At 43.2% G+C, this 14,854-nt stretch overlaps 2 protein-coding genes across 2 annotated transcripts; both read left to right on the forward strand.

The window, feature by feature from the left end:
* The first annotated feature begins 875 nt into the window (after window positions 1-875).
* On the forward strand, window positions 876-8,238 carry LOC118365417 (angiopoietin-related protein 2-like). Its single transcript, XM_035747593.2, has 7 exons — window positions 876-2,807; window positions 3,768-4,254; window positions 4,454-4,594; window positions 4,742-4,961; window positions 6,415-6,608; window positions 6,973-7,243; window positions 7,366-8,238. The coding sequence occupies exons 2-7, from the start codon at window positions 3,793-3,795 to the stop codon at window positions 7,548-7,550; spliced, it is 1,473 nt and encodes a 490-aa protein (XP_035603486.1). The 5' UTR covers window positions 876-2,807; window positions 3,768-3,792; the 3' UTR covers window positions 7,551-8,238.
* Window positions 8,239-8,695: 457 nt separating this feature from the next.
* On the forward strand, window positions 8,696-14,839 carry icam5 (intercellular adhesion molecule 5). Its single transcript, XM_052491033.1, has 8 exons — window positions 8,696-8,938; window positions 10,939-11,202; window positions 11,299-11,628; window positions 11,997-12,347; window positions 12,472-12,735; window positions 12,831-13,160; window positions 13,529-13,795; window positions 14,049-14,839. The coding sequence occupies exons 1-8, from the start codon at window positions 8,887-8,889 to the stop codon at window positions 14,261-14,263; spliced, it is 2,073 nt and encodes a 690-aa protein (XP_052346993.1). The 5' UTR covers window positions 8,696-8,886; the 3' UTR covers window positions 14,264-14,839.
* The last annotated feature ends 15 nt before the right edge of the window (window positions 14,840-14,854 follow it).

Below are 14,854 nucleotides of genomic sequence, written 5' to 3' on the forward strand. Positions count from 1 at the left end.
GTTCTACAGCTGCAACTCAGAGAGCATCCTGAACGGTTGCATCACTGCCTGGTACGGTAATTGCTCGGCCTCCGACCGCAAGGCGCTTCAGAGGGTAGTGCGTACGGCCCAGTACATCACTGGGGCAAAGCTGCCTGCCATCCAGGACCTCTACACCAGGCGGTGCCAGAGGAAGGCCACCCCAGACATAGACTGTTCTCTCTACTACCGCATGGCAAGCGGTACCAGAGTGCCAAGTCTAGGACAAAAAGGCTTCTGAACTGTTTTTACCCCCAAGCCATAAGACTCCTGAACAGGTAACCAAATGGTTACCCGGACTATTTGCATTGTGTGCCCCCCCCCAACCCCTCTTTTTACACTGCTGCTACTCTGTTCATCATATATGCATAGTCACTTTAACCATACCTACATACTACCTCAATCTACCTGACTAACCGGTGTATATAGCCTTGCTACTCTTATTTTCAAATGTCTTTTTACTGTTGTTTTATTTATTTTCTTTACTTACTTCTTTACTAGTCAGTGTAAATATATGTGAGTGTGTGGATAAAGTCTAGTGTGTGTGCATAGAGTCAGTGTAAATATATGTGAGTGTGTGGGTAGAGTCTAGTGTGTGTGCATAGAGTCAGTGTAAATATATGTGAGTGTGTGGGTAGAGTCTAGTGTGTGTGCATAGAGTTAGTGTAAATATATGTGAGTGTGTGGGCAGAGTCTAGTGTGTGTGCATAGAGTCAGTGTAAATATATGTGAGTGTGTGGGCAGAGTCTAGTGTGTGTGCATAGAGTCAGTGTAAATATATGTGAGTGTGTGGGCAGAGTCTAGTGTGTGTGCATAGAGTCAGTGTAAATATATGTGTCAGTGTAAATATGTGTGAGTGTGTGGGTAGAGTCTAGTGTGTGTGCATAGAGTCAGTGTAAATATATGTGAGTGTGTGGGCAGAGTCTAGTGTGTGTGCATAGAGTCAGTGTAAATATGTGTGAGTGTGTGGGTAGAGTCTAGTGTGTGTGCATAGAGTCAGTGTAAATATATGTGAGTGTGTGGGTAGAGTCTAGTGTGTGTGCATAGAGTCAGTGTAAATATATGTGAGTGTGTGGGCAGAGTCTAGTGTGTGTGCATAGAGTCAGTGTAAATATATGTGAGTGTGTGGGTAGAGTCTAGTGTGTGTGCATAGAGTCAGTGTAAATATATGTGAGTGTGTGGGTAGAGTCTAGTGTGTGTGCATAGAGTCAGTGTAAATATATGTGAGTGTGTGGGTAGAGTCTCGTGTGTGTGTGTGCATAGAGTCAGTGCAAGAGAGTTGGTGCAACAAGGGTTAATGCAGGTAGTCCGGGTAGCCATTTGACTAGCTATTTAGCAGTCTTGTTTGAAGTCTTATGGGTTGGGGGTGGAAGCTTTTCAGGCTCCTGGTGGTTCCTGACTTGCATCGGTACTGTTTGCTGTGCGGTAGCAGAGAGATCAGTCTGTGGCTTGGGTGGCTGAAGATTTTGATAATTTCTTGGTCCTTCCTCTGACACCGCCTGGTATAGTTTTAATCACTTAATAATTCATAAACAAACTTGATCTCAGTAAAAACACTGTAACTAATTGGTAGGTCTACCTTTACTTGTTACTTCTGTGACCTTTCATTATCCTCCCTCCTCATGAGTGAGAGAAATGAGAGATTTTTGGTAAGGGAATTACAAGGCAGAAGGAATGTAGTCTAAACAACAAAATATAAGTGTTGATATTCGTTGGCAGAGGTCTTTACATTATTGTTGTTTTGATGTATTTCTAAAACATTTTAATACTTTTTCTTGTAGATGATTTCTGAGACCCATTTTCCATCTGTTTGACCAGAAATGAAAACCTTTGCTTATTCCACATTTTTAGGATGAAAATGTTTGGAAAATGTATATATGCCTTAATTTGTAAAACCATAGACTCTTAACTTTCATTTGACACCACATTTGCCATGTTCCTGTGAACTTCACATGTTGCGCTCATGGGTCCTTTTCAGATGAAATGCCGTCTGTACCGTATCTACTAGCACACAGCAGTTGAAAGAGACTATCCAGGATGACTGACAGAATTATTCCTCGTCTTAACGGTGGATATTCACCTTCATCTGCATCTTACCCATATTATAACCCTCAATGTATTGTTTTTATGTTTGGCATGGTTCAACAAATTATATCGATTACTCATAGGCTACATTTTCAAGCTGAACTACAGTAAACAGATGGACCGCCTGGGAGTAGGTCTCAGTGAGAGAACAGCAGGCTGAAGGGAGGCAACGGGCCGAGACAAAGAGAGGGCTCCTGCCTCCTGCACTGAGGGCCAGAGGCAGCTGAGCTGAGAGGATGGGAGGAGAGAGAGGGGGGGTGTCATTAGGGTAGTTTGTAATTATGTCTCTCTTTGTTTAGAGGGCCTGTGACAGGGATGAAGTGAGGGGGAGGTCTTGCTGCTGAAAAGATGTTGTGTATCAGTGTTGTGTGTAGTTATCTTTCTCCCTTGAGTATTTCTTACTGTAGCTCAGTCTCTCTGGTCTGCCTGTCTCTGTGAGGCTCAGACACACCAGGAAAAAGGGTTGCCGGGCTGCATGCTTCAGCCACAGCAGTGGACTTTCTCATTGGAGGCAATTCTGAGGCAGTAGACCATTCTGAGGCAATGCTAAGGAAAGGTCCAATAGTCCTGACATCTGGATTCTGGATGAAGATGCTTTAAAGAAGTCCATTCTGTACCCATTGAAGCTCGGGATTCTGGGATACACCCAGGAACACAGCTGACAGAGTTTGCCAACAGATTCTATACCTCTGAACAGGACTGAGGTAAGTCATGCTCCCTCACTTTGAAAGTTACAAAGATAGGATCCCCTTTCAGATTTAAGAACAACAGTGCTGCTATTATAATGATAGATGATCAATGGTTAATGTTTGGCGATATGGTACAGGGCTTCTATATATATATGTATGTATATGTATGCCATTTAGCAGACGCTTTTATCCAAAGCGACTTACAGTCATGTGTGCATACATTCTACGTATGGGTGGTCCCGGGAATCGAACCCACTACCCTGGCGTTACAAGCGCCATGCTCTACCAACTGAGCTACAGAAGGACACTACAATTTGTCAATCATGTGATGTATTCTTTTTCTTTGGTATTCCAGTTTACTTACAGACACTTGTTGGTACCAATAATGTGTTTCACCGAGGTTGAGGAGTAGTGACCCCTGCAAATATAGTGTGTTGTGTCAATGTTGAGGTATATAATGGTGTTTACGGTGTTGACAATGGTGGTAGCCAGAGTTGACCCTGAAAGGATTGTGTTGACCAATGGGATGGAAGTGTGAGTTGACTCTGTCTGGGTTTTGTTGACCAATGGGATGGAAGTGTGAGTTGACTCTGTCTGGGTTTTGTTGACCATTGTCACCCCAGTGCTGACTTGCTAATAAACTCCAGCCAGGCAGACAGTGTTAAGGGTACTTTCCCCTTCCAGGGGAACATCTGGTGGGCTGTCAAGGCTTCAGAGACAGTCTGAGCTGCATCTTAGATATTGTGGTGGCACTTTTACATGCTCTTCTTTCCACTGAAAATGCCTGTATGAAATGTTGCATCTGTGTGGCCACTGTCTGACTGTGATGTACTTGTTGGTGTACAATTATAGTTGTTTGAAATGGGGAAAAGCTATTTTTACTGAATGAATACATCTCTACATGTTCTAGATATAGAGTATCATGTTTTATTGGGGAAATCTGCTAATGACTCTCTATCACTGCTTATTTCCAAGGACAGAAGAGCAGTTGAACAGGTAGATGGAGAAGCAGCTGACTATTGGCCTGTTTCTGTTGCTGGGGCTCCTCCTAGTCATGACTGAGGTGGGGGGGCGGAAGGAAGAGTCCCAAAAGCGCCTTTCCCGCTCCTCAGAGCTAAAAGCAGGCCGCTGCTCCTACACATTCATTGTTCCCCAGCAAAAACTGAAGGGGGCGCTGTGCGTGAGCACCGAGTCTACCACCGGCGCCGCCAACCACTCAGAGGTAACGGCTCTGCGGGGGGAGTTGAACCATCAGCAGGAACAGCTGGAGAAGCTGAGAGGCCAGCTGGAGCAGGAGGGCGCCCTGGTTATGGAGGTACGGGCGCTACGGAAAGAGAGTGGCAGCATGAACTCCCGCATCGCCCAGCTCTATGCCCAGCTGCTGCACGAGGTTATGTACAAGAAGGACCAGGTGGTCAAACAGAGGCGGGTCGAGAACCTACTGCTCAACGCCACCGCACAGGTAATCAGACAGAGAGCATTGTGGGAACAGCCGTGTTCATAAGGAGGGAAGTTAGAATCATATAACTGTATACCTGCTCCTACTACTGCTCTTTACCGTCTTAGTATCCTTTACCTATTGATGACAGGCATGTAGCACCTTGATACATCCCTGATTGGCCCGTTGTCTGTTGCTCGGTCATGGTGGACCAACATCCCAGATGCTGCAGATCTCCACTAGTTACAGGGAGCTAGAGAAGAAGTATGGAGCCCTCACCTCCATGATGAGCAACCAGAGTCAGCTCATCGCCCGGCTGGAGAAGCTGTGCCAGGCCACCAAGAACACTACCCCACCTCCACAGGTAGGGGGAGCTCTGTATTTATCAAACCACTGGCATTGTTCTCAAGCACTGACCCTGACCCATGAAGCTAAAGTGGTACCATAACATACTACAGTACCCACAATGCTGTGTACAAAATTCTTTATATATTTATGTTGTATTGGACAGATGACCTCTGAACCCCTGAGTATCCAGTCCAGTGGGCCCCTGAATGACAGCTCAGAGTCCAATGCGATGGCTAATGATGTTCAGAGAGACCAGGGCGCCCCTCCACTACAGCCACAGGAGGAGAGAGAACCCCTGCAGGGGACAAAGGTGCTCCCCACCACCAAGGCTGACACCCCTACCGACGCCCCCTTCATAAGCTTCCCTGTCACTAAGACCCCAGGTAAATTAAGGCACCCTCAGAGTTTACAACTGCCAACGGCGCTTTCAGCTTAACCAACACTGTCTATGTAGGAATGAAAGTCTGTCTTTGTAAGACCGTGTGAAAGAGTAACATTATGTATCTTCCCCGGACAGCGTTATCACACATTATAACACCTTGTTTCTATTTCAGTCAATACATCGCATATCTCATTGGTTCCTGCTTTGTTTCGATATTGTTTTTCACTGACACGTCTGACAACAATCATCAACATTAAGCTGTTTTCTTTTGGCCCTTCAAATGCTTCATTGTTTGCTGTTGGGACCTTGAGTTTGTGTTTTGAAACAGTGTCAGTATTTTGTCAGTGTTATTTACACTCCAGAAGACACTGTGCAGAAGCTCGGGGACTCACTGACCCACTGATAGGACTTTATCTCTCTGGGAATGCCTAAACAATGTCTAATAACTGCCAGATGTTCTCATCAGAGTAGCGAAGGGGCTTTGTTAATGAGTAACACACACACAAGGTTTGACTTTGATATAACATTTGCACATTCATCAATAATAGTTGTTATAAATAACAATTAAACGGGCCAAAATATAATCCTCTCTTTTAGGAAATAAACCATAAAAAGTAGCTAATCCAGAACTTGGCACCAATAATCAGATTTGTCAGCACCTCCTCTTTAGAAAGAGCGATTAGGATCAATTCCAAATTAAAATATATTTGAATCTAAGAAAATCTAATTTACCAGCAGTACACACACACACACACACACACACACACACACACACACACACACACACACACACACACACACACACACACACACACACACACACACACACACACACACACACACACACACACACACACACACACACACACACACACACACACACACATCAAGCCACCCTAGCAAACACACACCCTAATCACAGCCCTCTTTAGGACACTGCTATGTCACCTTGAATTACAAGGCGATACCCCCATACAATGCACGGTGTGCGCCACAACTGGAATGTGTAAGATTACAAGGCAGAGCATTCAGATGGGTGACACCACCTTGTGTGGACAGGCTTTCTGTGTCCGTTCCTGCGGGGTATGCTTATCTCTCCCAGTGTGACATAAGACATACAACATGTGTGGTGAAAGAATGTCTTCGGGCAATAAAGAGATAAGCTGAAGCAAAGCAAGAGAAAACATGTATCTGTGACCCTGTTGGCTCTAACACAAACACAATTCCAGACCACTCTCCCCATTACATGTCTCACTCACTCCCTCATTTCCAGCAGTTGGTTGAGCCTACCTAGTGGCAGGTGGGCAGAGTTTGGACGTTCTGGACTCCCATTAGTTCCATTGCACCAGACAGGCTCAATCGAGCACAATTATGACTATTTGAACCCAGGTATGTTTTCCCGAAATCCTAACTGCCTTTGTGAGCCACATACCTACACCATCTCTGTCCCTCAGGACCCTGGAGGGACTGCCAGCATGTGCTGGACTCGGGCGAGACCACCAATGGGATCTACCTGCTGCGCCCACAGAGCGCCAACCGGCTTCTGCAGGCCTGGTGTGAACAGACCAAGGCCCAGGGAGGCTGGACCGTCATCCAGAGGAGACAGGACGGATCAGTCAACTTCTTCAGGACCTGGGAGCAGTACAAGGTGCTCTCACCTCCTGTTTGCAGTGAGCCACTAAAAGTGAAGCGCTCAAGAGCTTGTTATGACATCAGACAGTGTGCTATTACCATTGCAATACAAAACACACAGTGAGTGTGTGCACTGCAGACCCATAATCCTTTCCCCTCCTCCATTTGCCTTTCATTTCAGCTGATTATATGTGATGAAACATGAGCTGTATAGTTACTGTAATTGGCAACCATCACAGTGGGCTATAAAACCAGAAAAACAGCTGGTATTAGAGCTCAGACTCAAGAGCATCCTTCAGTTGAGGACACCACAGAAGTCATGAAAACTATTGCTACAGTGAACATAACCCTAAACTATCTGTCGTACCCCTCCACCACAGCAAGGCTTTGGGAACCTGGATGGAGAGTACTGGCTGGGTCTGGAGCACCTCTACTGGCTGACCAAGCAGGCCCACTACAAGCTTCGGATGGCCATGGAGGACTGGCAGGGCCGCCAGGTGTTTGCAGAGTATGACAGCTTCCGCCTGGAGCCTGAGAGCGACTGGTACCGTCTGAGGCTGGGGAAATACCAAGGCAACGCCGGAGACTCAATGTCCTGGCACAATGACAAAGCCTTTACAACTCTGGACAAGGATAAGGATGCTTATTCAGGTGAATCGTCTCTCACTCTCTACTACCCTCTCTCTTTTCATTTCTGCCTCTTTTCATGGCTACCTGTTTTAACACCCAGGTTTGGCTTGATGAGTTGGTTTCTCTCTCCATTTCCGCATTAGGGAACTGTGCCCACTTCCAGAAGGGGGGCTGGTGGTACCACATGTGTGCCCACTCCAACTTAAACGGCGTGTGGTATCGAGGGGGTCACTACCGCAGCCGCTACCAGGACGGGGTTTACTGGGCAGAGTTCCATGGGGGCTCCTACTCCCTCAAGACGGTCACCATGATGATCAAACCCACCTAACCCTCTCCCCATTGGTGGCACCTTAATTGGGGAGGATGGGTTCGTGGTAATGGCTGGAGTGGAATAGTTTCAAATACATCAAACATGGCTTCCTTGTGTTTGATGCCATTCCATTCACTCCGTTCGAGCCATTATTATGAGCCGTCCTCCCCTCAGCAGCCTCCTGTGTTAAACACACATGTCCATCAGGCATCAGGGTAATATTATGGTTCCGTCATGGATAAGGAAGGATGTTAATGAAGTTCTTATATGTTAAACAGGTATGTTAATGAGACAGTGTTGACATACCAACACAGATTGACATACCAAAACAACATGTGGAATTGGTTTCTAACTGCAATGTATTTATTTAATAAAAAATTGCAAAACAATGTTTGAACATTACTTTTTGATATTATCTATCTATCCTCTCACAAACATACACACACATACACTCGCATACACACACATACACACACATACACACACCACAAGGTGAGTTAGGAGTCCGTTTATTTTGCTTATGAGAACTGACTTTGTGGTTTAATGCAGTGGTGTAAAGTACTTAAAGTAAAAATACTTTAAAGTATGACATACATCGATTTATGGGGTATCTGTACTTTACTATTTAGATTTTTGATGACTTACTTTATTACATTCTTGAAGAAAATAATGTACTTTTTACTCCATATGTGTTGGAGTGTGTACATTTAAATAAAAAAAACAAGAAGATTGTGCCTTCTGGTTTGCTTAATAAAAGGAATTTGAAATGATTTATACTTTTACTTTTGATACTTAAATATATTTGAGCAATTCCATTTAGTTTTGATACTTAAGTTTATTTAAAACCAAATGCTTTTTTACTTATACTCAAGTAGGACTTTATTGGGTGACTTTCACTTGAGTCATTTACTATAAGGGTACCTTTACATTTTCTATAAGGGTACCTTTACATTTTCTATAAGGGTACCTTTACATTTTCTATAAGGGTACCTTTACATTTTCTATAAGGGTACCTTTACATTTTCTATAAGGGTACCTTTACATTTTCTATAAGGGTACCTTTACATTTACTCAAGTATGACAGTTGGGTACTTTTTCAACCACGATGTCATGTTTCCGTTTTAGCAGTTTCCTCTTTGCTCAGCATCAGGGCAGGGTTTGAATTTCCTCTTCGAAACACTTGCTTCACACAGTAAGCTCTCTGCCTGAGATACAGTAACTGGCATTAGCACAGTGTTAAGACTGAGCCTGGACCAACGGGTGGACCATCAGTCAGGGCATCCTCTCTTACGACATCCCCCATCCCCCTCACCTTGCTCAGCATCACCCCCACCTTGCTCAGCAGAGAACTACCATGATCTCACTCCAGAGGATGTTGGGCCTCATGCTCATGCTGTTACATGGAGGTGAGTGTTTAATTTGTTCCATACTTATCTATTAATATCTATTGTTGAGATATCTGTGTGGATTATGTTTATGTTGACCGTAGTTATTATCTACTCTGGTGATATAGTAACTGTTTGCTGTCTCCCAGGGTGGTACTTAAACATGTGCTCGCCTCACACTAACCGAACTTGAACGGAAGTTGGTTGTTGATAAAGGAAATTAGTTTTAACCCCACAATGGTCAATTTGAAGACTAATATTTGAGAGCAATTAAAGTCAAGAAATTAAAGTATTTCATGAGCAATAAAAATAATAATATTGATATGTAGCAATAATGCAATAGGGTAACAGTCATCAGTAGACAGGGCCCTTAGACAGTAGACAGAGTTTTTCCTGGTCAGGTCACATGGATAGGAACAACTCATGACCCTAATTAAATAATACAATTACATAATAACATAAAATCACAAGAAATACACTTACACTCACTCAGGTAAAACACAGACACTGTTGATGTCATTGAGTGATATGACATTGTCTAAACGGGTGTGGTGGGTGTGAATGTCCATGCTGTGCAACATTGAGAGCAATGTAAATGACTTCTGAAAACCACTGATGGTGGGTGTGGTGCATTGTAGTTAGTATGGTAGTTTGTCTTGTATGTGCTAACCTATGGATGCTCCATATTTGACAGATCCACCATTGTCAAAAATAAGAATCCTTTGACCTTCATTTTGGAACACATAGGGATGGACTATGTGCTTTCCAGTGCCCTTTTAAGCAATTGTTGTTCCATGATATACTGTGTATCGTGGTTATTTTATTAGGATCCCCATTTAGCTGCTGCTTTTGCAAAAGTCATGACATTATACAGAACATTAATAGACAAGAACAGCTCAAAGACAGAACTACATACTTTTAAAACTTCTTCGGATGAGCTAACGTAGGCTAATGCGATTAGCATGAGGTTGTAAGAAACAAGAACATTTCCCAGGACATGGGCATATCTGATATTGGCAGAAAGCTTAAATTCTTGTTGATCTTACTGCACTGTCCAATTTACAGTAGCTATTACAGTGAAAGAATATCATGCTATTGTTTGAGGAGAGTGCACCATTTTTAACATGAAAAGTTATTAATAAACAAATTAGGCACATTTGAGCAGTCTTGAGCCAACATTTTGAACAGAAATGCAATGCTTCATTGGTTCAGTCTAAAACTTTGCACATCACTGCTGCCATCTAGTGGCGAATCTAAATTGCACCTGGGCTGGAATAATACATTATGGCCTTTCTCTTGCATTTCAAAGATAATGGAACATAAAAATACAAAATAACATTTTTTTTTATTGTATAAGCTTTTACCAGAGCTATTGTGTTATATTCTCCTACATTCCTTTCACATTAACACAAAATTCAAAGTGTTTCCTTTCAAATGGTACCAATAATATGCATATCCTGCCTGAGCTACAGGCAGTTAGACTTGGGTATGTCATTTTAGACATAAATTGAAAAAAGAGCACACACAGCCTACATAACAATACATATATACACACAAACTATCAAGGTCAAATAGGGGGGAGGCGTTGTGCAGTGAGATGTGCTCTGTCTGTTTTTTTTAAACCAGGTGTGCTGTTTATTTCAGTAATATGAGAAGGAATGGAGTTCCATGCCATAATGGCTCTATATAATACTGTACGCTTTCTTGAATTTGTTCTGGATTTGGGGACTGTGCTTGCACAATAGGAAATAACATCTGAATATTTTGGGCAAGGCGATTCCCCTTTCAACACATTTTAGAAGAGATGAGATCAACAACAACATAACGTAATATTTTCCTCACAGCACCCTCAACTCCAGGAACTATGACCACCCTACAGCAACAGCCAAGTCAAAAGCTATTTTCCAGCTCATCTCTGTGCTCACATTATTTAATTCACCCTCGCTTACCTCACAAGGCAGAACAGTTTATATTTGATGTGGATTTCACATTGATGTCTTCATTCTTGTATGTTTTTACAGTAGTTACCTTTCCTCTTGAGCTCAACTCTCCCAGAGTGGTGGTGAGATATGGAGACTCAGTCTCAGTCAACTGCAGCACATCATCCACAGACCATGATGGGATGGGCTGGGAGGCCACATTCGGAGGTACAAGTTTAGAACAAGATGTCAACGTTGTCACCTGGACTGTGGATAACCTTACTGATTGGACAATAGAACCCAAATGCTACATCAATCTCATTGATGGCAAACAACCCTCAACAGTACTTCCAGTCATTCTCTACAGTGAGTATTTTCCTCCTTGTGAATGTGAAAGGTATGTTTCTATTTAACTGTATATCAGCATTGAGTTTTTTTTAACATTGTTGACCTCGTCTACAGAGACTCCAGACAGAGTCTCCATCTCTGTTCTGAACCACTCTGGTCCAATGGTGGAGGGGACACAGTACCAGCTGCAGTGTGACATTCAGAACATCGCTCCTCTACAGAACCTGGTCGTGAAGTGGTACAAAGGGAATGAATTCTTAGATAATGTAACTTACAGTCACGTCAGTAAGAGACCAGAGGATGTGTCAGCTACTCTGATGATCAGCCCCAGTAGAGATGATGATCGAGATCAGTATAGATGTAGAGCAGAACTGGACCTGGGACCAGAGGGACCACAACCCCATCCTACAGTGACATCAGAACCTCTCAGCATTACTGTTCACTGTGAGTTGGCTATTAATCTTGATCTTTTTCATGATCATAAATAAAAAAACATGGACAAGCCTCTCACAAGCTTGTTATTGACGTCTTGTGTAAGTCATGTTTCTATCCTTCAAGTATGTTATTATTGGACTATTTTACAAACGTTTAACTAATTCTAGTGACACATGCTATCAGCTTTACGCTGTTCTAACCAATCTTAAAGGTACAATAGGCCTAATAGTGATTGAGACAGGTTTTACATAATTGTTTACCACCTTTTAAGTTGCTGTATTTGAGTCTCAACTGAACTGCATGGCAACCCATCTGACATCCCATAAGTTGCATAGTTTTGAGTGGTCTACTCTAAAAGCACCTCCTTTTCTCCTCAGATGCTCCTGAGTTCCTTCCAGGAAATGACACGGTGGAGGTGAGTGCAGGCAGTGATGTGTCTCTGGACTGCAGTGCTGAGGGGAACCCTCCTCCTGAGCTGAGGTGGACCAACAACATTTCAGAGGGAAATGCCAATGAGACCACTGTGGGGCGCCTGCGTACTCTCAATATCTCCAGAGTAACAGCTAATGCAACTTACAACTGCACAGTCACAAATAGACTGGGCTCCATCACCAAGCAGATACATGTCTTAGTAGATGTACCTCCACAACAACACCCAACGATGTTCTCCACAGCACCTTCAACTCCAGAAACTATGACCACCCTTCCAGGAACAGCCAAGCCAAAAGGTATTTTCCAGCTCATCTCTGTGCTCACATGATTTAATTCACCCTCACTTACCTCACAAGGCAGAACAGTTTATATTTGATGTGGATTTCACATTGATGTCTTCATTCTTGTATGTTTTTACAGTAGTTACCTTTCCTCTTGAGCTCAACCCTCCCAGAGTGGTGGTGAGATATGGAGACTCAGTCTCAGTCAACTGCAGCACATCATCCACAGACCATGATGGGATGGGCTGGGAGGCCACATTCGGAGGTACAGGTTTAGAACAAGATGTCACCTTTGTCACCTGGACTGTGGATAACCTTACTGATTGGACAATAGAACCCAAATGCTACATCAATCTCATTCATGGCGAACAACCCTCAACAGTACTTCCAGTCATTCTCTACAGTGAGTATTTTCCTCCTTGTGAATGTGAAAGGTATGTTTCTATTTAACTGTATATCAGCATTGAGGGTTTTTTACATTGTTGACCTCATCTACAGAGACTCCAGACAGAGTCTCCATCTCTGTTCTGAACCACTCTGGTCCCATGGTGGAGGGGACACAGTACCAGCTGCAGTGTGACATTCAGAACATCGCTCCTCTACAGAACCTGGTTGTGAAGTGGTACAAAGGGAATGAATTCTTAGATAATGTAATTTACAGTAACGTCAGTAAGACACCAGTGGATGTGTCAGCTACTCTGATGATCAGCCCCAGTAGAGATGATGATGGAGATCAGTATAGATGTAGAGCAGAACTGGACCTGGGACCAGAGGGACCACAACCCCATCCTACAGTGACATCAGAACCTCTCAGCATTACTGTTCACTGTGAGTTGGCTATTAATCTTGATATTTTTCATGATCATAAATAAAAAAACATGGACAAGCCTCTCACAAGCTTGTTATTGACGTCTTGTGTAAGTCATGTTTCTATCCTTCAAGTATGTTATTATTGGACTATTTTACAAACGTTTAACTAATTCTAGTGACACATGCTATCAGCTTTACGCTGTTCTAACCAATCTTAAAGGTACAATAGGCCTAATAGTGATTGAGACAGGTTTTACATAATTGTTTACCACCTTTTAAGTTGCTGTATTTTAGTGTCAACTGAACTGCATGGCAACCCATCTGACATCCCATAAGTTGCATAGTTTTGAGTGGTCTACTCTAAAAGCACCTCCTTTTCTCCTCAGACGCTCCTGAGTTCCTTCCAGGAAATGACACGGTGGAAGTGAGTGCAGGCAGTGATGTGTCTCTGAACTGCAGTGCTGAGGGGAACCCTCCTCCTGAGATGAAGTGGAACTACACCGCTGCACGCAATGTGAAGTTGTCCACTGAGGGGCGCCAGAGGACTGTTAGAATCACCACAGCTACGTTTACCAACGCTGGGATCTACATCTGCACTGCCACGAATATAGTTGGGACGGCCACCAGAACAACAACATTATTAACTATGAAAGGTATTATACCTGACCGACTGTGGGACATGTTATGGTAGAAACGTAGCTAACCCTGATGTAGTGATTCATGTTGTAACAAGACATACTTCATATTCTTTCAGTAAGATGAATGAATGGATCGCATTCAATTCCACAGAGCTGAATTGCGAAACACGAATCCTAGATCACGAGCTAGCCTGAATCAATTTATAAACAGAATTGGTCTGAATTATGTCTAAACTCTCCTGTTCTTCTTCTATTTCCTCCCCTTCAGGTGGCTCCTCGAGTATAATTTATATAATTTGGGTGATTGTATTTGTTTCCCTGGTCATTGTCCTGGTAGTCCTGATAGTCTTCTGTATGATGAAGAAAAGACAAGGACATTATGATTTCATACCAGTCAACCAGCCAAACAACATTCCAATGATGCCAATGTCTACAACAGGGGAAGGCAACCATGATCCAGAGGGGTATCCTACGAAGGTTTGAGGAGTTACCTCAGTAAATTAGATAAACTCGGAGTTCAACTCGGGATAGCCAGTCATAGGAAAGTGTCTCACCCTTTAGCCAGGTACATTTCAGAACTAATCTGCTCCTGGGCAGGCTAACTCCAGTCCAGTAGAGGTTACTGAGGGGAGAACGGTCTATAATAATGGCTGGAACGGAGCGTGGATACCATTCCACTGATTGCGCTCCAGCCATTACCATGAGCCCGTCTTCTCCCGATTAATGTGCCAACAATCTCCTGTGAACTCCACTTACCCTGACTGAAGTGACTGAGCCACGAGTTGAAGACCAATTAAATACGAATCCCTCTCGCTTGTAAAGATTGCGTCATCATCTACTGCATTTGAGGAAGACAATCTTTTATTCATGAAATGTTTTTTTGTGTGTAGATGTTTTTTTTTTTTTTTTTGGGGGGGGGGGTTCAAATATATCACATTCCAAATTTTGTAATGACAGAATGCATTTTAAACTTCACGCACAGTAACACTTTTGTACAACATTAACATTATTTGGTCTACATGCAACACTGGGATTTAATAAATAAAATCCTTAAAAATACATTTAATCCACATC

This window comes from Oncorhynchus keta, chromosome 32 (assembly GCF_023373465.1).
Source record: "Oncorhynchus keta strain PuntledgeMale-10-30-2019 chromosome 32, Oket_V2, whole genome shotgun sequence".
NCBI lineage: Eukaryota > Metazoa > Chordata > Actinopteri > Salmoniformes > Salmonidae > Oncorhynchus > Oncorhynchus keta.